Source organism: Typopeltis vanoorti, chromosome 7 (genome assembly GCF_054136105.1).
Source record: "Typopeltis vanoorti isolate ZY-2024b chromosome 7, IOZ_Tvanoo_1.0, whole genome shotgun sequence".
Taxonomy (NCBI): domain Eukaryota; kingdom Metazoa; phylum Arthropoda; class Arachnida; order Uropygi; family Thelyphonidae; genus Typopeltis; species Typopeltis vanoorti.
Window position 1 is genome coordinate 37,023,994 of NC_143555.1, and position 22,854 is coordinate 37,046,847.

Consider the following 22,854-nt stretch of genomic DNA (forward strand, 5'->3'; position numbering starts at 1 on the left):
TTACTTGATCGCTAGTGAGATTTTCCGCCTCAGTACATAAGTTGATATTCACCTCTTGTTTGTTTACCACAAAGGTAGAGAGTTTGAATCCCATGTCTGTCAGGAGTATGTGCCAAAACTTGCTCTCGAATTTCGTACTCATATATTTATTTTAAATTTAGAAACAGAAATTTTGTTTGAAAGTATTATTTACACTTGGATCAAGATATGCACATAAAAATATGCTGTCATTTAGGACTCGAAATTATTATCTCTTTTATTTCTGTGTACATAAATGATAAATCTCCTTAACTCAATCCAAAAATATCGGTATGTAGCAGATGCAGCATCAGTGGTATTAATATCCTGATCGTCTACTGACCAATTGTTAAAAATATGTAACAAACTTGAGTCATGCACGTTTCTAAATCTATAAATAACAAAAAACTATCCCCATCTACAGTTAAGTCATCTCTTCAAGCTTAAAAATCTTTATAATTTCACAGCTCCTGTATGTTTTCGACTATTACATGTACCTTCTTGATGGTCACGAATCAGAAATGGCAGTACTTTAAAGGTAGAAGTTATTTACAGAAGCTAATTATTAACAATAACATATTAATCATTTCTAACATTATACAGTTACCCAAAATTAAACCTCTTAAAATCGCGGTTCTTACATATCATGCAGACACTGACTGTTTTCATAAACCTAAAAGGAACAACTATCAAACCGCCATCATCTGTTTTTAAGAAACCTTCTTAAGTAAACAGTACTGCTTGAAAGACTGTTAGGATTTAAACAGTTCGTTCGCTACTAAAACCATCGCACTAAAAAATGTCCTGAGCACACCAGATTCTCGTTCGCTATCGTTGCTGGAAAGTAGCGTAAAAATAGAAAGACAACCAAATGATCGACGTTAGTTTCAAAAATGCTCTCTTTATATTACAGCCCACTTTATATCTTTATCTTATATGTGATTCTTAATTGAATTATAATATATCAATATCTTTATATATTATAATTCAATTAAGAATCACAAAAATATTTCATGCAGAATAATTTAAAATGAAGTTTTATGAATAAATATACAATAACTATCCATTTATCTATAGTTTATAAAAAGTATAGATATACGGATAATATAAATTTTAAAATTAACTATTTTAGTTTGAACGACGAAGCACTGGTGACATGTCCAGTTTATATTCTCAATAGAGGTTATTATTACCTGATCATTTATAAACCCTTTGAACAGTACTGTTTAATTGGCAATTGAGTTAAATTGGTTAGTCATGTATTACCCAGTTAGAAGAGAATTAATGCTCTTGTTGAATACTGAACTGCATTTTCATTATCGATATCAAAAACATAAAAAATACAACAATCACTCAAATGCATTTTGTGTTTGCAAAGCGTTTGCAAAAATAATAGTTTAAAATAGCTAACAAAGATTGGAGATATAAAACATCTTTTTCGTTCTGTGTGTAATAGTAGTAATTTTACATTTAAGAAAGAAGCGTCAGATAATATGCATTCTATCAAAACACGCACCTAAAAAATACTTACAAAAATATAAATAATATTCTTCTTGACTCGCGCATATGTCGAGCACAATCTTAAAAGTTTAATAAAAAAGATAATAGTTCTTATAAAACAAACAAACTCAGCGTGTAGAACAGTTTTTTAAAGAATTCAAAGTTTGTATTTTTGAATGTTTGTTCTTTAACAGCAATAACGGTAACAGTTAGAACTACGTAGGAGCAGCAGTTTTTCAGGGCAGAAAAGCCAGTTTTGGTATCCCCCCCCCTTCTTTCTATTCAAATATTTCATGAATCACATTACAGCCATACATGCAAATGTCTTTTTCTGCTCGCTACGCCCGCAGAAACTCTGATTAACGCGCGTTTTTAATGCTTATTTTCTCGTTACTAGAAAGTTTCTTCTTGCAGATAAGCAAACGAAGTCCAGCTGAATTCGAGGAGAACGTATTCATGTTTCGTAGCTGCATTTAATGTCGTGCTCTTTTTTATGTCTTTTTTTAATCGTTAATCACTGTGTTGGCATGGGTGAATGAGGGTGATTATAATTTAAAAAGAAGTTTGTTCAATGGCTACCGATCATCGACACATTAGTTGCATGGACATGAAATCGTAGATCAGTCCCAAAAATATTTTACTTTGTGTCGGAATGTAGCACCACTTGGTGTTTTAATTTCGAAAACATAAAAAGATAGGGAATTGTGTGAAAGAAAGAGTCCAACACACTGGCAATAATCTATTGTCAGTGTGTTGGACTATTAATTAAATAATTCATTTTGATAAACAATGCGAAATTTTAATCACAAGGTTTTCCAAGATAAAAGAATATGGTTTGGTATGTTTAATATTCAGTGAGTTAAACTCGCATTATTCGTAATTCAGTATTTATTTTTTTTTCATTACAAAAGTTTTCTTCAGTAATAGTTATGTTGTAGAGCTTTGACTAGACCACATTGAAATAACTTGAAAACTCTTAGTTATGAATGCGTATACAGTTGTGTATCAAACAATTGTCAAGACCGGATATAATATTGATAAGTTAGGTGTGGTACTTGTAATTATACAGATATTAACATACATATACGTATTAGTATACAGATATTTTTGACAGATAATTCACTTTCCTGCAAAGGAAAGAAAGACGACTTTAGCACAAATGATTACACAAACGAACAAGAACTTAAGAAGTATGGCAAAGATCTTTCTTTCTTTCTTTTTTTTTTTTTTTTTTCAAACTTGCGGTGCATTCAGCATATATTTTACTGATTGTTTAAATATAATATCAAGTGTAATTTTGTAATAAATCTATAGGCTTATGGAATTTTGAACCACCTTGAGTACTTCGAAGGTGGATTTTAGATTATATCCATTTCAGATAGCATAGCTCGTAGTCAACCGTCATCTGGAGTTACCAATCCACCATGAATATGCACTGGCAATTTTTCTTCTCCCACATTTATCTGATAAAGGACGTCATGTATGAACCCATCTTCAAAAGCAAGATGACATCAATGCTGCGCTTCTATATTCCAGTGCTTTTCAGGAGATTACATAGCAGAAATATCTACTTTCATATTGAGACAACCCATAAGCTCCCATGAAGCCCCAGTCCGTTGCTTGTTTTGGTAAGTCTTCTCCACCCCCATATCTTCTTTGCTTTTATCTTCTTTTATTTTCTTCCTTTTTTGGTTCCTCAATAAGGCAATTGTCTCCAGACTAGATAAGTCTGCGTTTTGTATGCTTAACTACAAGTAGAGCAACTGTAACCTATAGCATTTGTTTTCAGCGAGGCACAACAGAATTGAATTTTAATAAACAGAAGCAATTTTGTCTATGGTTATGTCATTATTACTAGCATAAATCAGGCATTCTGATAAAATATGTTAAGAATTTATTTTAATCAAAAACTGCAATGGTTTAGTACGTTGGATCTCCTGTGCCATAATGAATGGGATACGTTCTTAATGTGGTTCGACATTATCCACCTTCAGGATTTTATTAACGTTTTAAATATCAAAAGAAAAAAAATATCTCATTACAATGTCCTTATATTATTTTCCTTGAATAAAGAATCTTAGATAATAAATATTGTTGCATCATATTAATCATATGACGCTTTTCACTCGATTGAATACTGCAAACTGAAGGATTATCGAACAACAAAACTGTCTGGCCAGTTACAGCAGATGACTCCACCTGTAGCATTTGTTTTGATGGATTGTACATGTTTCGCAAGACAGTGGCATACAGGTCGATAAGGCATATGAATACGAGGGAGCATAAAGTAGCGGTAAAGAAGAACGCATGGCATGAATCATTCAATCCGTTTCTCTTTTCCAGCGATATATGAAGACATGGCAACAAATGAATGATTTATTGTCAAAGATGAATAAGATTAGGTAACAAAGAAGTACCTCTTTTCACTGCCGACCAATAGGATGTTTGAGAAGTGAGTAAGAACTAAACACTTTTTTGGAAGTTTTTTCCCACTTGGTTAGACTATAAATTATATATTTAGTTAATCCTTCATATTTAGTTTAATCCTTTATCCAAGTTTAAGCAAACAAAGTTTGCGCCCAAAGTATCTTCAGGACTGGGGCAACTCGTGGCAAAGGTGGACTAAGTTGTTTTCATCTCTTTCCTTAGTATCCCATAATGCAAAGCACATCCCTTCCCATAATGCATAGCATTATACATGTCCGCAAGGAGATGTGCTTTGCATTATGGGATACTAAGGAAAGAGATGAGAACTTAGTCCACCTTTGCCACGAGTTGCCCCAGTCCTGAAGTTATTTCAGGTGCAAACTTTGCTTGCTTACACTTGGATAAAGGATTAAGCAAAATCTAAAGGATTAACTAAATATATAATAAACACTTTTTTGTTACTACTATGAAATTAAATTTTTTATTTTATATCTGAAGGAACATTTTGTGCGACTGCTAGAAGATAATTAAAGAAACTCAACTAAGTCTCTCTTTCCTTCCTTCAAATATAATTTTTAAAATTAAAGATTAGAGGCTGCTTAATATTCGTAAATGGGAATAGACGAAACTCTAGCCCTCGCATTTCTTGAAAGTGGTTGGCAGCTGACCTTAAACATCACAGTAATATCATTTGCGATCTCTAGCGCTAATTGCGTTCAATGAATTAAAACCCAATTTGCAGCCACTTGGGGAAAAGTTTGGCAACACAATGCAAGAAATAGAGAAAGCGGTATATTGAAGTACCTATCGACAGTTTCTTTAAGTTACATCTTAATGCTTCTGCAATTTTGTAGAATGTAATTCTACAAAATTTCAGATTAGCTTTTATTATGGCAATTTTTACGTCAATATTTACGTTAAAATATAAAAATTTCAACAGAAACAAATATCAAAATTTTACAAGAAACTAAGCGTGGAAAGGAAAGGATTTAAAACTATAGAGAAATGTGGAATTCCACTTGGCATAACAAGAACATTTAGCTCCAATAAGAAAAAGATTTTTACATTTAATTATTGATATGCTTCTTAAGGAATTGAGTATGCAGTTTAGATCTCGGTAGTATTAAAAATAATACGTCATTGTGGATAACTTTCAATTAAAATATCTGTATTAATACTAAATGAAAAAGCAAAAAAAAAGCTCAGAAAAAGAAGATCACTTTAAATTGAAAAAAATATTTTAAATGCAATATTCAAAATATGAATATTACATTTAAAATGTTCCTCAAAATGTAGTATATTTTTGCTACAGTATTGGTACACTCGCTAACAAGAAAATGCTGAATGATCTCATGTTATGCCCGCACACAAAATTAAACACCTCAATGTTTCTACCACTTTATACGAAGAAAGAATCCATTGCTTTATCAGGTTGTGCAAGTAGTACTCCAAGATATCCCGTGAAACAGTCGACATGATGTTTACTGTACATCAATTCGAGAAAAAAGTCGTGAACAAAATAGCCCATTTTCTGATGGCCTTTTACCGATCTAACAAATAGATCGACTACCAACTGTTAAGATCTCTGGAATATTCTTTGAAGATTGGTTGTTCGTCAAAATTCATATTTGTTTTTAGACTGCTACACGACATGTTAACAAACGTGATCATTCGGGAGAATCAGTCATAAGTTATGATAATAAAAAACAGGCGTGAAGCAAGACTGTATCTTACATCCATGTCTTCAGTGTAGCAATTCTTCATCTCATTGATAGAAAACTTCCTCGAGGTGTTGATATAACCTATTAGATAGAGGGGAAACTAACTGCATAGACTCCAGTCAAAGAAAAAAAAATTCAAAAAAAGTCACTTGTGGAACTTTCATATGCCGTGGACAATATAATTTTTTTTTTCATTCTGAAACTGAAGTATCATTGACATTTCAAGGAAACCTATGAATGAATTGACCTAAGTGAAACCATCGAAAAGACAAGTACAATTGACTCTTAAACAACGAGGGGTTTAGGGGCGCCGACGCCCCCCCCACCGAGTTGTTCGAAAAATGTAACTACTAATAGCCTACTGTTAACCAGAAGCCTTACAGATAACATAAACAGTCGATTAACACATATTTTGTATGGTATTATATACTATATTCTTACAATAAGTAAGCTAGAAAAAAGAAAATGTTATTAATGAAAATCGTAAGGAAGTGAAAATACAGTACATTTACAGTACTGTACTGTATTTATCGATACCGTAAGTTTGAATCGTATGCCTGTCAGTATCTACAGCAATATTTTCTTATATGATACAAAACACTGCAGATGTCATATATTACTAACACTAGACATCAAAAATGAAAAGATAATGCGAAAAAGAAATTCATATTTATTTACAGGTATAACGATTCATCAATTGATAATGAAGGAGCAGCAATACGATTGCTTCACGGTAACCTAGCCTATACACTAATGAATGAATCGTTATAAAATTTTTATTTTATGCTAATTAATTAGTTAACTAATTAATAACAGTTAATTTTATGCAGTTAAGATTTAATACCGAATCTTTACATTTGTTTACATTTCTCTCGACCTAATTACGCCATGTAATTAGGTCGAGAGAAATGTAAACGAGAGTAAACGGCCATTTGTATGCTTATAAGTGTTTATAAATTTTATAATAGATTATAAAATTTATAAAATAAAATTTATAAACTTTTATAATAGATTTGTGTATATTTTATGGTAGTAAATGATAAGATAGACTAGTATCTACATATAATTTATGCATTCATGACATACCTAACTGTTTCTTAATTTTTTCGATGTTTCCAAGCTACGCGTTCGCCTGTGAGTTTTTTCAACTTGTCGCAAATCTCCACAAAAATTTCGAATACATTTATTCATAAAAAACCGCGTATAAGTGGGGCTCACGCAGTTCAATTGCAGTATCTGATTCAGAGCATGTACCTATCATTCAGTTGGATGGAGAACCTAGAAAAGTTGAACCGTCCCTTTCCCAACCGAAATGGTGGGGAAACGGCCATCTGGATCGACCAAAGGGAAGTTTGCGTCATTAACGTCATACATATAAATCATTATTTATATCCAGGATGAATTCCTATCCAAGATTATTACTTTAGATTCTTTTCTTCATATTCCTACAGATCGCAATTTACTGATGAAAAATAAAATTTCCAGACATGAGATTCCATCGTATGTGTATGTATGTATGTATATATATATATATATATATATATATATAGAGAGAGAGAGAGAGAGAGAGGGGGGGTCTTTGATCTGTCAGTTTAAAATAGTTGTGAGGCCAATAGTTATATTCTCACAATTTCTCTGTCATTTCAGAAACTAAATTTCAGAGGGAAATTAGGATTTTATAAAATTTATAAATAAAATGAGGATTTTATACCAGGCTATAAAACAGCAATGTGTTATTATTGTTAAAATAGAAAATAACGGATAGAAATAATAAACAAAATTAGTCAGCTCGAAAACGTGGAATGTTTCTTTCAAAACAGTTGCTGTTTATGATCTTTAAGGAATGATGTTGCAATATCCCGCTAATATATTTCTGTACTTAATAACTTATTCCTCATTTTTAATAAATAAAAATTTTACGCTCGACTTAAAACTTTTCTTACTCAGTAATTTTATTTCTATTTCAAAACAGATGAAAAAAAAAACTTCAAAGCATTCTAGGGGAGGAAATAAATATTTAATCATTCTTCTCCTAGAATTCAAATAAAATAAATAAATAAAAGGGTATCCCTAAAAAAAGAGTTTATTCTCAAAATTTGAAAATATCAAACAAATACATAGGTGTTGTTACACCTATAATTTTTCTTATATTTCTGTTTCTTCACAAGCTACAATACAGTACCTATTTGCGAATACTTCTTTCATACAAGAACGTACCTGCAGTATGCTTGTACATACATTCATTGTAGTCTTCTTAGACAAAAGTTCTATGGATGGGATTTGCATGAGGACATTTCAGAAATGTAGGATCTAATTTTGATATGTCGTTCCCTATTCGCGGAGGAGTAAGTCTACAGAGTATCGAGAGTTATGAAAATAAAATAATAATAAGATATAATAAGATAAAATAATAACAATAATAATAATAATAATAATAATAATAAATAATAATAATAAAATAATAATAATAATAAAAAATAATAATAATAAAATAATAATAATAAGAAGAAATAATAAAAAATAAAAGTAAGATTATATAAAAAAGTATATATATATATATATATATATATATATAATTTGCATTCTTTATAAGAATGTCTTTATTTTAGTGGAAACAAATTACAATAATAACAACAACAACAACAAAACTGTTTATGTACTTCAGTACATTATTTCGCAAGGAAGAATACATCTACAAACACCCGTTGCACAGCAACAAATCGACAACAGTAAATTGTTAGTCTCCACCCCTGCAGGTGGGAGGCAAAGATAAATAAAATAAAATGACTACCAGGTTTGTACTTCGCCTAACGAGAGAATCGAAGAGCAGCAACTAAAGCAGCAACACTGGACAAAAATAAAAAGTGAATATCTTTCAAATGTTAGTGAAGACTAATTTGTTTTCATAAAATCCATGAAATGTACGTCAAAATTTGTGATTTTCATTAAAAAAGGAAAGATATTTTGATATTTAATCTCTTATTTATTTAATTATTTATTTAATCCCTTATAACATATGATATTTATAGTTTCGTTTTCATCTTACATAATTTAGTCAATGAGTGACGAAGATTTGAAACTGTTGTATGGATCTAATGACAAGAAGAACTTCAGTTTCGTATGAAGAGATAGAAAACTTATAACGTAAGAATGCCCTTTGGGTACTTTTACATTATACGCTTCCTATCTTCATAATTACTTCAGCAACATGCACACTGAGAAAAGTAGAACAATGTATACTAGTAACTCTCATAATCTTAACTCACTGCAGAATATATTTGTGAGTAAACGAAATATGCTTTCATTAAGAATGCTGTATAGATGCATGAACTTACCGTAACTGTCTTTGAAGGGAATATTGGAGGGAAAACCTGCTGTCCACGTCCAAGACCGGCTAACTTGGCAATGGCTGAGGAAGATCCTTAAGTTCCTCACATCGTCGACGATGAGAATCGAACGTAGACCACTCCTTCCCCAGGCATATGGTTGCGAAGCACATAGCCACTAAGCTAACCGCGTGGACAAGTGTTCTCTTTACGCCATACTTAATGAAATGGCACACGTGAACACCTATTGCAGTCAAATCGTCCTATCATACGTATTTCTAAAACTTCACTAACAGGCGTGAGTTCGAAACCCATTGAGGTACTGGAATCCACGCTAAATATATCTGAAGATCATTCAGTAGAAGACAAGTTTCGTCGCCCTACGTGAAACCATCATTCTGCATGTTGGAAGCCAGGTGACTTGAATAAAGTATTATGCTTGTCCTCTAGAGAAAGGTTTTCAGATTAAGTCTTGCCAGTGTATGATAGATTTTGTGGACGGGTTTCACATAAAAAATAATAACGGACATAAAGTTATTCAGGTAGTTGCAAAGTGATCTTGGTTTACGGTATCTGTAAATAGGGACTTCAGCAGTCCAGTCGTTAAAGACAATGTCCTTTAGTTAGAAGACAGGGGTTGAAAACCCATCTAGGATCTGAAAAATGTTTATAGCTTTTCAGCTAGTTACAAAAGGAGATTATATGCATTGAGAGAAATATCAGACTATGCAGGTAAAATTAACCGCATTAACTTAACTTAAATAAAATTAACTTTATTCAATCCACTTGGCCTCCAACAGGCAGAATGATAGTCTCACGCCGGGTGATGAAACTTGTCATCTACCTAATGATCTTCAGAAATATCCAGCGTGGATTCCAGTGCCTCAGTAGGTTTCGAACCCACACCTGTTAGTGAGTTTCAGCTAGTTCCATATGGAGATTACATGCATTGAGAGAAATATAAAACTACGCAGGTAAAATTAACCTTATTATTATACCACTGATTAGATTTCGTCCATTTTCTTAACATGATGGGCCATTGAACCTAATCTGTTAAGGGAAAGATGGAATGAGATATCTGCACTTCTCAGAATAACGTTAAGCAGCATGATAAAAAGAAAGGCATGTGAACTGCAGTATTGGAAACTGAAAGTGAAAACTATTTTCTTAGAATAACTATTTTCATTAAAACAAGCACTTATCCATTAATTTTGAGAGCAATCATCCAAAAAGAGAGAACTCATAAATAGCTGGTCACTCGAATGCTATGTATACATAGACAAACGTCTGACAAAATGTAATTATGAAACCAGATTTATCAAAAATTATATATACTGTTTATAGTTTTGCTGTTTAACAGAAACACTCCGAAAATGATTTTAGGCTTAATTAAACAGCATGTAATGGTCAGCATTTAACAACGTTAATTATTTTCCTAATAAACCAGGATGTGATACTTTATTACTAAGATGAATGAGCAATGCACCTGTGCTGAAGCTAATTATGTACCTTTTTCGAGTTAGTAGTCATAAGAGGCAAGAATTAAGTTCGAGAATTTAATCAACCACCCGCAAGTTGCGTTAATTGGAAGAGGCGTAGTGAATTTCGAACAGTCCTCTAATCAACTGGGTTTTGCAAGTAATCATTTACCCCCCGTTTTATTCAAGTTTCGTGAACACGCAAAAGCATCTTGTAACTTCAATCGATACTATGCGAATTACAGAACAAATTAGCTTTTTTGTGTTGGTTTATGATAAATAAGTTAATGAACGTTGCTTATTTTTATGTTTACAAATGAGGACAGCAAGATTCTAAAAGAGAGTTGAAAAGTGGAACTTGTTTAATGAATATATGGAATGTCCATTTTGATATATGTATATTTATTTATTTATTTATGTCACTCCCACACACTGTACAGGGGGGGCCATTAAAATAATGGAAAGACCTGGAAATGTTTGGAGATTTTTTTTATTAATAAGCTGTAGGCACAACTGGGCTGTTAGAACACCATGAATTCGACGTGGAATAGACTGATACAGATCATGTACACAAGATATTGGGATTTGGGACCATTCTGCCTGCAAAATATGTCCCAACTGCGCTGATGTTGCAGGTGGAAAATGTGATCAAGCTTTGGAGAACTGATTGGAGACAAAGTCTTGTCCGTTTCCATACTTTGTCATAATCTTTGATACTGTGGTTCGTGATACACCTACGATTTTTGCTGGTTTTGTTAGGCAGCTCGGACAAGCCGTACTCCAATGGTAACCTTTTGGAGGTATAATCATTGGAGTGCGGCTTTTTTATATCTTTTTTATGACATCGGCTATCACATAGCACTGCCATAGTCGATATTGAATTAGCTGTTGTACAATAAGTATGCAAATTGTCAGACCTCAGTGAGTGACCCCAAAACAGCAGAAATCGTAGGTGTTTTGGTCATACAGTTTTGAAGGTCACTAAGATCTAACATTTTGCACGCTAACACTCCAATGACCATACTCCAAAAAAGGTATGATCATTGGAGTGCAGCTTGCAGGAGCTGCCGTAGCCAAACGGCCTGACAAGACTTTGTCTCCATCGGTTCTCCACCGTTCGCTCACATTTTATCATACACCTGCAATATCACTGGCACAGTTGGGACATATTTGCAGGAAGAATAGTACAAATTCCCATTATCTGATGTGCATGACTTGTATCAGTTTATTTCACATCGAATTCATGGTGTTCTAACAGCCCGAGGTGGGCCTGCAACTTATTAATAAAAAGATCTTCAAAAAATTGCAGGTGTTTCCATTACGTTGATACCCTCCCCCCCTCCCTGTAGACTGTATAGTGTGCACGCTCTTGGGTCAAGCAATATTCTCTTTATTGTTGGGAAACTACGGGTGATATTTGCTATAATTCAGATGAGGTCATATCATGCTGTTCTGTTTATTAGTAATAATCACGTGTGATAATCTTGTGATTGGTAATTAGAGATACAAGTTTACTCACAGTACAGATTCAATTATGTGCTATGTAATTGATTCGTTGAATCAATTACATAGCACATACAATTACTCGCTAATGATACAAGGAAAAATTAGTTAATTTACTAAATATATTCACTTAGAATATTGTAGTATTAGTTAACTGAGCTTTTTGACTAAGCTCTTGGAAACAGGAAAAAACGCCATGAAATAAAAATATACATTATGATAGATTGACTGATTGATAAAACTGATAGATTGATAAAAAAATTATGCATTACAATAGATTGCTAAAACACCCCGAAATAAAAAAATATTATGTGATAATCCAATAAAACAGTTAGCCAACTGTGGGATGGTCATGAATATGTTATTAAACTTTATGATATGTTTTCAAAAGAGCCAAAAAATCTTTCCATAAATTAATAGTAAATTGCGTTGTGTTTCAGAATCGGGAAACAAGTCTTGGTTTTCTGCATGGTTGTAACAAAGTTATAGTACATTAGGATTTGTTTTTAATATTGCTATTTCATGAAGCAGTTGATACTATTAAAATATTTACTATGTACACAAACTTTTCTCAAATTTAACTTTCAGAAAATATTGAGAAATATGATTTCTTTCTCGAATATTAGAAAAAAATAAAAAAATCACCCGATATACAGCAGTTTGTTTTGTGTGATTGATAGATGTTTATTTTAAGCAAGTTCCAATATCTAGTACGTGTACACGTAATGCAATTTTAGCTGCTTTTGTTTCTAACAGAGAATCCTGGAAAACACCATTTATCATAACATAATGAGATGAGAGGAGGGTAACAGAATGGAGAGATGCAGTTATGGAAAATGACAGTGATGCGAGCTGTGAGAAAGGTAATATTTAAGAAAGTAGAGTGCAGCATTCATATAAATGTCAGGAAAGGTAGACATGGCAGGCAAGAAGTTGCCACTACGACTATAGTTACCTCGCAAGTTATGCAGCAACCGTAAAAGGATTATTTAATTAATTAAAGATTATCTAAAATGAAGAATATCATAAGAAAGATTAGTGAGAAGTCATTAATAATGATCAAAAATGATATTTCCGGAGAATTAGTGGAAACTGATATACGGCATGAAAATCTACCTTTTGGTTTCGAACAGAATACAAAGAACTTTGTTTCTGTTTTAAAATGTAATGTCCTTTGTTTATTGTTTATAGTGTTGTGTTATTTGGTTTGTTCTCCATGTATATTACTTTGTTTTTTTCAGTACTGTATTGTGTTATTATTACATCAAATTCAATTAATTAAATCATTTTAGGTAAAAAATTTATCATTTGATTTTCTAGTCTAAAACGTAAGAGAAATGACATTTTAATAGGGTGTGATTTAAACCTAACATCCTATATAAGCACCATTATTTAGGTTTATTTAAAAAGATTTTTGCATAATTTAGTCTTTCTTTGTTGAAAGTGATGAAAGTTTTGGTATCGATCTCATAAACTATCCAATAATCTGAATTTAAACGTTTTCATTATTTTCGCATATTAACGGAAATTAATATTATTATTAAAGTATAGCGTTACAAAAGTTCTGAAATATGTAGGGATTCATAATATCCTCCAATTTAATATCTTAACACAACATGATTTATTCATGCATGGTACTTAAAGGTCTTCTTTCCATCACTCCCAACCAGCCAGCCAAGTCTCTTTGGCGTTCGTCTCACGAACGCCAAAGGAGGTTAGTCTCACGCCTGTTGAGTTTATTTTGTTTGTAAATCACACGTGCTCTTCTGGCTCATTTCCCTGTTTTGAGGGACGAAAAACCCGATTTAAGGTAGAAAAAACTTTTGCCTACTAACTCAATGTCGGTTGAAAAGTCCATATATTAGATTTTCTTGTCCTCGACGGCATTCAAACTCAGATTTTTCCAATGAAAGGGCATAATTCAGTCGATACCATTTGAGTTATGCTCTTTCAATATCGTGTATGGAGGAGAAAGTAATGAATAAAACAACGAATGTCGGATTTGTTTTCAGATTCCAGAGCTTTAGATATCATATAAACTATCTAATTTGATCTCTTCCTTGCCGCTGCAGATGCGTGCCTATCATTTAGTATGGAACACAGAAAAAAATCGAGAAAATATAACATCTCATTTTACACAATATGAGGCCAGGTTTCCGCAAAGATATCTGCGAAGCTCTAAAGATGCGGTACAGACTGCTGTTCTTGCAATTAAGGACTTAGGTGACGAATGGTCCCGCAATGGATGTCGGCTATACGATGCAAGATATGACAAACCACTTTGGTATATGTTACACGTGAGTGGTTTGTCATGTTCTGGAACCAACACTCTGAATTTAGGAGCTGAAATTAGTTGTTGTTCAATTACACATGTGCAGATGAAACCGATTTTTCCTTTTTTTTTTTTGTTTTTTGTTTTTCGCATCTTTAATAAAATTTTATTTGCTATTATTTTCAAGAAAAAGTTTAATCTAAAATTAGCTAAGCCCATAGTACTAATCAGGTAATTTATGTTTTGATAGTTCTTAGACATATATAGTGACAGCAGAATATCAGTAGTGTTAGCAGACTATGGCACCTTTCCAGAGGAAGTGTTCTCATTATCTAGTTTCTTTTCTTTTCTGAGTTTATGACCAGTTTTGGAAACGACAGCCCTTTATATGAACATGCGGTATGATTTAAATTATAACTAGTACCTGATACTAACACCTTATAAGATCCAAATAATAATAATAATAATAATAATACCCCCCCCCCCGAAGGAACACGGCCTTGTCGTGGCGGTGGGGCTTGCGTGCTTCAGTGATGTTGAGAGCTATTCTGGAGGTTGCATAGCTGCCAGCAGGGCCACCCCTTGTCAAACAGGTCTCAACTGAGGAGCCAGACTAACAGTGTTCCATCCCCCATCTTAATGGTGAAAAGGAAGAAGAGATCCATACCGGATCAATCGACGCCCGGGTCATCAAGGCCTGCGTCAGATGTTGGGGATCCTGGGCATCAGGCGACAAGTGGGCTTCAGGACCCAGCTCTCCTTGCTGGGCAATCAGGGCAGGAAGCTGAAAAGCGACTGGAAGAAACCAAACGTAAAAAGTGGACTTAGAAGAAAACAGAGAAATTATGAAATGTTTTTACAGATCAACACCAAAAAAAACGAGGTTTCAGAACGCGTATGCATTTAATTTGGAAACAAAAATTCACAGAATCTGCAATAACAGAACAAAGACTTATGGACCAAAAGAATTTCATTTTCCGTAACAAAATATTTACTGAACTTGAGCTGCAAGAGTTACGTAATAAACCAACAACACCAGTAACAGAAAATCATCAGGAGTAGCTATATCAAACTTTGGAATTCAACTCAGTAAACATCAAGCTGACGACATACCTCAGAATGTTTTGACAGAAGGGCAGTGTAAAATGAAGTCAGGGATATTGGAACATATGAACCCCATAAATGAGCGTATAAGACTACCACCATTAAAAGCTTTACAACAATCTAAGCTAAAACAGCTCCTCTTAGACGCAAATGCTGTAATTGAAACCATCACAACCAACAGTATAAAGGAAACAAATCAGATCCTATACAGCACAGCCTATATCATTTCAGTGAAGCTTGGTTGCAAACCGAAAGAGCAAAAGCCGAGGATGAAACAATCTGCACCATGGAAAATCCGGTTAGAACGAAAGGTCAATAGGCTTCGAGCTGATCTAAGCAACTTAAAGAGTTTTAAAGAAGGACGGCTGAAAATAATAACATCAAAAACAAACTGATTAACACATATAATTTGGCCAACAAAACAATTGCTGAAGTTACCGAAGAGCTAAAACAAAGAATTACAGCGACTGCACAGAAAATTAAAAGATATGAAGCAAGAATAAACCACTATGTACAAAATATGCAATTTCGACAGAACCAACGTCAGTTCTTTCAGTCTCTCCAGAGAAATACAAATGCAAACCATCATTCACCCGGAAAAGAAGAAACACTCAAATTTTGGAAGTCAATCTGGGATAATCCTATTGAACACAATAAAGATGTCTCGTGGATTAAGGAAATAGAATCAGAAATGGAACAAAAACAAATGCAAAATATCATTATCACTAAAGAAATGGTCAGTGCTCAAGCTAGAAAATTAAAAAACTGGAGTGCACCTGGGAAAGGCGAACTACATGGATTTTGGTTAAAACATCTAACCAGTCTACATGATCGAATGACAGAACAGTTTAGTTATTTGTTGCAGTCAGGCTCAGTGGAAGACTGGATGATATCTGGGCGTATTTGTTTTTTTTTTTATCTTCATGAAAGATAAGGATAAGGGTGCAGACACAAGTAACTATCGTCCAATAACATGCCTATCAACTATGCTTAAGCTGTTCACTGCAATCATAGCAAATTTCATATACCACCACTTATCAGATAATCAGATTTATCCGATTGAACAAAAAGGCAATTTTCAAAAATCAAGAGGAACAAAAGACCAGATCCTTATTAATAAAATGATTCTCAGAAACTCAAAAAGACGAAAAACTAATTTAAACATGGCATGGATTTGAACTTAGATATGAAATTTCTAAATGTAATATTAAAATTTCCCATCTGTTGTATATGGATGACTTGAAGCTATATGGAAAATCGGCCTAGCAAATAGATTCTTTATTGAACACAGTTCGTATTTACAGTCAGGATCAAAATGGAATTTGAATTAGATAAACGCGCAATTTTATCTATTAAACAAGGAAAAATTAATGACACTAGCAATTTTAATTTTGATCACGAGAAATATATAAAAGCAATTTCAGCTGATGAACACTATAAATACCTAGGAATATTAGAAGCCAATGATATTCTCCACTCGAAGGTTAAACAACAGGCAGCATCAGAATACATTAAAAGAGTTAGAAATATTCTGAAAACAAAACTAAATGGATTAAACACAATTAGAGCAATGAATTCTTGGGCTATACCAGTGATTCGATACACAGCTGGCATAATTAATTGGACAATAGAAGAGACCTCGACAAATTAGACCGCAAAACTATAAAACTAATGACTATGCATCATGCATTACATCCACGAAGTGATGTTGACCGGTTGTACCTACCGAAGAGAATAGGTGGACGGGGTCTGATACAAGTGAGACAGACTGTGGAAGAAGAAGAAATTGGTTTAAGAAATTACATCGACAATAGCTCTGAGTCAATGCTTCAAGCAATTATACAAGAGGGCCTTCTAAAAGCAACAGGAAACAAATTCGATTACAAAAAGGAACAACAAAATATCCGATATGTGCGCTGGAAAAATAAACCCTTGCATGGCCAATTTCTTCGAGATACTGAGGAACAAAACTGACGTGAACAAGACATGGCAATGGCTTCAATACGGATACATTAAAAAAAGAAACAGAAGGATTTATTCTAGCAGCTCAAGAACAGGCATTACAAACTAATGCAATCAAAGCAAAAATTTTCAACATCAATAATAACAGCAAATGCAGATTATGCGATCAGAAAGATGAGACTGTAGAATATCTAATCAGTGCCTGCAGCAAAATAGCTCAAACTGACTATAAATACGCCATGATCAAGTGGCCAAAATAATTCATTGGCATGCAAAAAATATGGCTTTCCTACTTCAGATAACTGGTGGAAGCATAAAATAGAGACTGTATTAGAAAACGAAACAGCAAAAATTCTCTGGGACTTTAGAATACAAACTGATCGGCATTTGGAACACAATAGACCTGACATCACAATTATCGAACATCGACAGGTTTGGATTATTGATATTGCAGTGCCCAGTGATAACAACATTAACAACAAAGAACTGGAAAAAATGATTAAATATCGAGATCTGGCAATCGAAGTTGGCCGACTGTGGCTTAAACACACCAAAGTCATCCCAATAGTTATCAGTGCACTTGGTGCAACTTCAAAGAAGCTGTCCAACTATTTACAGCAATTAAAAATCAATGAAGTGATCCCAATATGATTTACAAAAAAAAACAGCATTACTTGGAACAGTCCATATTTTACGACGCTACCTGACGGACTATTCTTAGATTCTTGGGTAGAATCTGAATTGTTCTGTATCACCAGTCAAATTTTTATTTTATCAATTATGTGAATAAAATAATAATAATAATAATAAAACACTGAAAAATCGCTGCACTAAAATTTGAAAAGATAAAAGGTGAAATAAGAATTTGAAGAGAGAGAGAGAGTTAAAAATACATCCATTGTGCAAGCTGAAATATTTGAATTTCATTTCTTCAATTATTTCAATAGTTTTATTTCGTAATGAATTTGGAGGAGTTGTTCAGGCATTCTTCAAAACAGATTCATCTCAAACGATCATTAGTGCAAATGGAAATAAATCACTATAACAAGGACTGTCTTATGAGTTGTGCCTAAGGAATAAAGACAACTCATAAAATTCATATCAGAGTTCTTTATTCCATGCCATTTGAAAGAAAGAATTCTCGAGTATAACGCATTCAAGAAAATGATAATTCTTTTGGAAGAAAACTTTACGAAAGAATGCAGTGTAATTTATGTTAAGATATTTTGCATCGAGATAGGTTCATCTATATTTTGTGTGTTCAAAATAATTGAAGTTTGAACCATAACAGTACGTTTAGAAAGTTGTAAGCATGCTTTGCTGAAAACACTAACTTCCCACCCCTCCATGCTCCTTTCGATTTGTAAATGAAACAATTGCTTGTTTCTCAAAGAACGAAGACATTTAAAATGTTCAAGAACCGGAAATTATAGTAGAAGCATCCCTATTCAAAATGAATAATATTTTCTCATAATGGACCTGCTGTGGACCTTAATAAAAAGGTGATGAACAATCTTATGTATTTACTTGTATTCAGTTCATAAGATTTTGCAATTTCGATATGATTAAGATGCTTATTGATATAAGAAAAGTGACCAACACTGAATAGACAGGGAAAAAAAATTTAATTATGTGCATGTAAGAAAAATATTATAACTATTAAGCACAAATCAATTTCTTACTTTTCAGTGATTTGCTGTTCCAGATCTTAAAATTAATAAATAATATTGTTAATATTTTAGTTTAAAATAGTATTCTATGATCATGACTCATTCATCGCAGTCTACAATTCTGTGTAAATCAGAATCAACTTAAACATTAAATCTGCAGTGTGTAATATCACACATTACAAATATTAACATATTACATGTGCGTTATTACCGTAGTTATGCACTATACTACAAAAGGAGTGGGACATCCACCCATACATTAGTATTGAAATATACCCATAAAGTTCGCGTCCGCTCAGTTAGCCTAGTGGCTTTGTGCTTCGCAACCATATACCTCGGGAAGGAGTGTCTTAGGTTCGATTCCCGTCGACGACGACGTGAGGAGCTTAAGGATTTTCCTCAGCCAAGTTACCTGGTCTTGGGCGTAGATAGCAGGGTTTTTTCCGCCAGTTTATCTGGGGGGTTTCATCCCGCAAGCAAGCAAACCAGCCCCGTGAACACACACGGATTACACTCATAAACATTCCCTCCTTCCCTTAAGGGATGCAGCAAGGAGTGACAAACCGGCCGCATTAATTTCGTCGTTAACCCCGTCATTAGGAGACTTTGCCCGTCCTAAAGGGATGGATGAGATCAATCAATCATAAAGTTCGAGGCATCAAAATTTTCATATAGTGAGAATAAGTGATTTTTAAAAAATGAACAAGGAGGCCCCAGTACCTGCTTAGAGTGTTAACAATCCATAGGCATCATTGTTCAGACGTTCATTTTTCTATATGGGGCGAAACGTGTCAAAATTGTGTATTTTCATCGATGTACATCTCCAGATTATTAACAGTAATTAATGTTTTTTTTTGTCTCCCTCCACGGCTCGCCCGCGCGTGTTCAACTCAATGCACTAACTGAACGTAGAAAATAGGAGCATACTATGTGTAACAAAAATGTAGATCTCGATGAGATCTACAAAAAACTCCGCAACAGCATACGTCTATCTTCTACAGGTGATTTACAATATGCAAAAAATCATAGTGTGTCAAGGTGCCATGCGCTGTTGAAGCAAATGAAGAGGCCGAGACTCATTGGTATTTGCTCTATGGAGGGGAGAGGCTCGCTCTAGTCAGGCGAGAAACCATGGCATAACACTAGAGCTGGCAGGAGTCAGAAGCATCCCGTTCATGTTACATGCGCAGTGAACAGCTCGCCTTATCGTATTGGTTTAACAATACGGTAAGGTAAAGTAGTTTAACAATACCTGCCACTATTTTGTGAAGTTCTTTCGCTATTACCATTATTATTATTATTATTATTATTATTATTATTATTATTATTATTATTATTATATTAATATCAGTGCTTATTAGTAGTTTTTATTATTAGATTTTTATTAATTTTTATAACTATTAGTAGGTATTTTATTTTTTTCTCAGTATGCAAAGACGAAGAGCAAGTTCTATAAGTCGCTTGACTCTTTACCACAGGAGTCGAGCGACTTCTGCGACAATTTTCACTCTATTTCACTAAATAGAGTGAAATTATTGAAGTTTCTTGGAATAATAAGGAACGGTCTGCTTTCTCTTACAATGATATTCCACTAATCCAAACAGTTGTGATCGGTACTATCACTGTAGTATGTCAACAGTGTAAAGCACTTGACTACAGACACGAATCTCCCGGAATGTGTTGTTTGAATGGAAAGGTGAAACTAAATGAAATCACAACTCCTCTTGAACCATTATTATCACTCATTACAATGCAGCATCCACAGTCTCATCCATTTATTGAAACGATTCGAACTTACAATCCCGCATGACATCATTTGGTGCTAAGCAAATAGTTAAAAGGGGATTGGGGGAGGGTTCATGCTTACTTCATGGTTCGAGGTAAAGTGTACACACACACACACACACACACACACACACACACACACACGCACGCACGCGCACACACACGCACGCACGCACACACACACACACACACACACACACACACACACACACACACACACACACACACACACACACACACACACACACACACTCTATGCGCACGCGCATAGAGCCTATGATGCATTCCAATATTTACTTTTATTTTGCAGAAGAGAGGATAGATATCGCATTGATTTACCACAAATGAATCCAGGAAGTAGAGGACCTACAAGTAGAAAAACTGTTTCAGCAATATGCGTATTGCATGATGGTACTGATGAAAATTTTAAATCCACCACACAGATATGGTCAACTCATCAATGAATTGAGTCCGAGCGTCTCACATTCATACGTTTAAACCAAAGTAAACTTCGAGTAGAAAATTGTATACATCTCAGCGACGCATTGCGCGCTAATGAAAATGCTTTAAACATTGATCAAATTCAAATAATGTCTTCTTCTTCTTTCGTGGGAAGCCCTTGTTATTTCCACGAAAAGACTCAGGATGCAATGGTCTATGTTAGAGTGGATGGTGGCGCTGACCTTTTCATTACTTTTATGTACAACAGTAATTGGCTAGAGATTTCGGAAAATTTGATACCAAGTAATAATACTTATGATAGGCAGGACATCATTGCAAGAGTTTTTCACGACTTGCTGAAGAGATTGATGAATCTTATCACAAAGCACAAGATTTTTGGAGCGTGGAGATGTGCTATATGTATTCAGTATAATGACAAAAAGGAGACTACCACAAGCTCGCATATTGATTTGGCTCGGAGATAAAATCAGGAATCATGAAATCGATTCCATTATAAGCGCCGAGATGCCGTCTCCTCAATGTGACAAAGAACTGTTCGATATCATCATAAAACATATGGTGCACAGTCCATGCGGACCTGTTAATCCAAACTCCTCGTGCATGAAGTCAAGATAGTGTATGAAACTCAAACAGGTGAGGACGGATATCCACGATATCGTCGACGTGCTCCTTCAGATGGTGGCCAAATTGCTACCATATATAATATCGAAGGAACTTTTGAAATTGATTATCCCCATATAGTGCCTTGTAATCCGGTTTTGCAAATCTTTAATCCACACATATATATGTTGAAATTCGCAGTTTCGTAAAATAGATCAAATATGTATGCAAGTATATCAACAAGGGCTCAGACTAAGCTATGTTTTGTTGCAAAATGAACTTAGCGAAGCAGATCTCTATGCCAAACCGGAATACATCAGTATCTCTGAAGCCGCTTGGCGGATTTTATCTTTTGATATTGATGAGCATCATCCAACCGTAGTTCATCTCGCAGTTCATCTCGAAAATTGTCAAAGAGTATACTTCGCAGAAAATAACGCACTCAGCATAGTGGAATCACCCAGGAAAACAACATTAACAGCCTTTTCTTAGGCTATGCATCGATGATAATTTTGTCCAAACATCGACCTAAAGCGAGGTATCTACATACTACACCTGGCATCTAAACAAATTTCAACGAAGACAGGGTGCCAACATGGATGGTTATCAACATCCCAATAATGCTGAATGCTTTTATTTACGAATGATCTTGATGCGTGTGAAAGGACCAAAATCATTCAGCGATCTGAGAACAGTAAATGGTGTAGTACATCCGACATACCGGGATGCATGTAAGGCTTTGAATTTGATAGAAGATAATTCTCACTGGTCCGATTGTCCTGGCGATGCAATCATTTCAAACTCACCGTCAACTTTGCGTCTTTTGTTCGCTACAATGTTGGCTCACTGCAACATTACTGACCCTCTATAGCTATGGTCAATTTATAAAAATAATTTTTTGGAAGATATCTTACACCAAAAACGTCCTACTCATTCTCAGGCTCAGTTTAATGAAGAGATATATAATGAGGCATTACTGAGATTTCAATCAATTGTTAAGTCAATAAGTGACAAAAGAATTAGAGA

General features: G+C 34.1%; 1 protein-coding gene across 2 annotated transcripts in view; it reads right to left on the reverse strand.

Annotated features, from left to right (window-relative positions):
• Nucleotides 1-22,854, reverse strand: part of LOC150104591 (lysosome-associated membrane glycoprotein 5-like) — a 94,068-nt gene that overhangs the window by 54,131 nt on the left and 17,083 nt on the right. The window contains exon 2 of one of the 2 annotated variants that reach the window (XM_090395799.1): nucleotides 7,884-8,017. The exons of the other annotated variant lie outside the window; for it this stretch is intronic. Coding sequence (XP_090251925.1) covers nucleotides 7,884-7,902 — 19 coding nt within the window. The 5' untranslated portion in view covers nucleotides 7,903-8,017. The remainder of the gene's footprint in view (nucleotides 1-7,883; nucleotides 8,018-22,854) is intronic. 2 annotated transcript variants of the gene reach the window in all.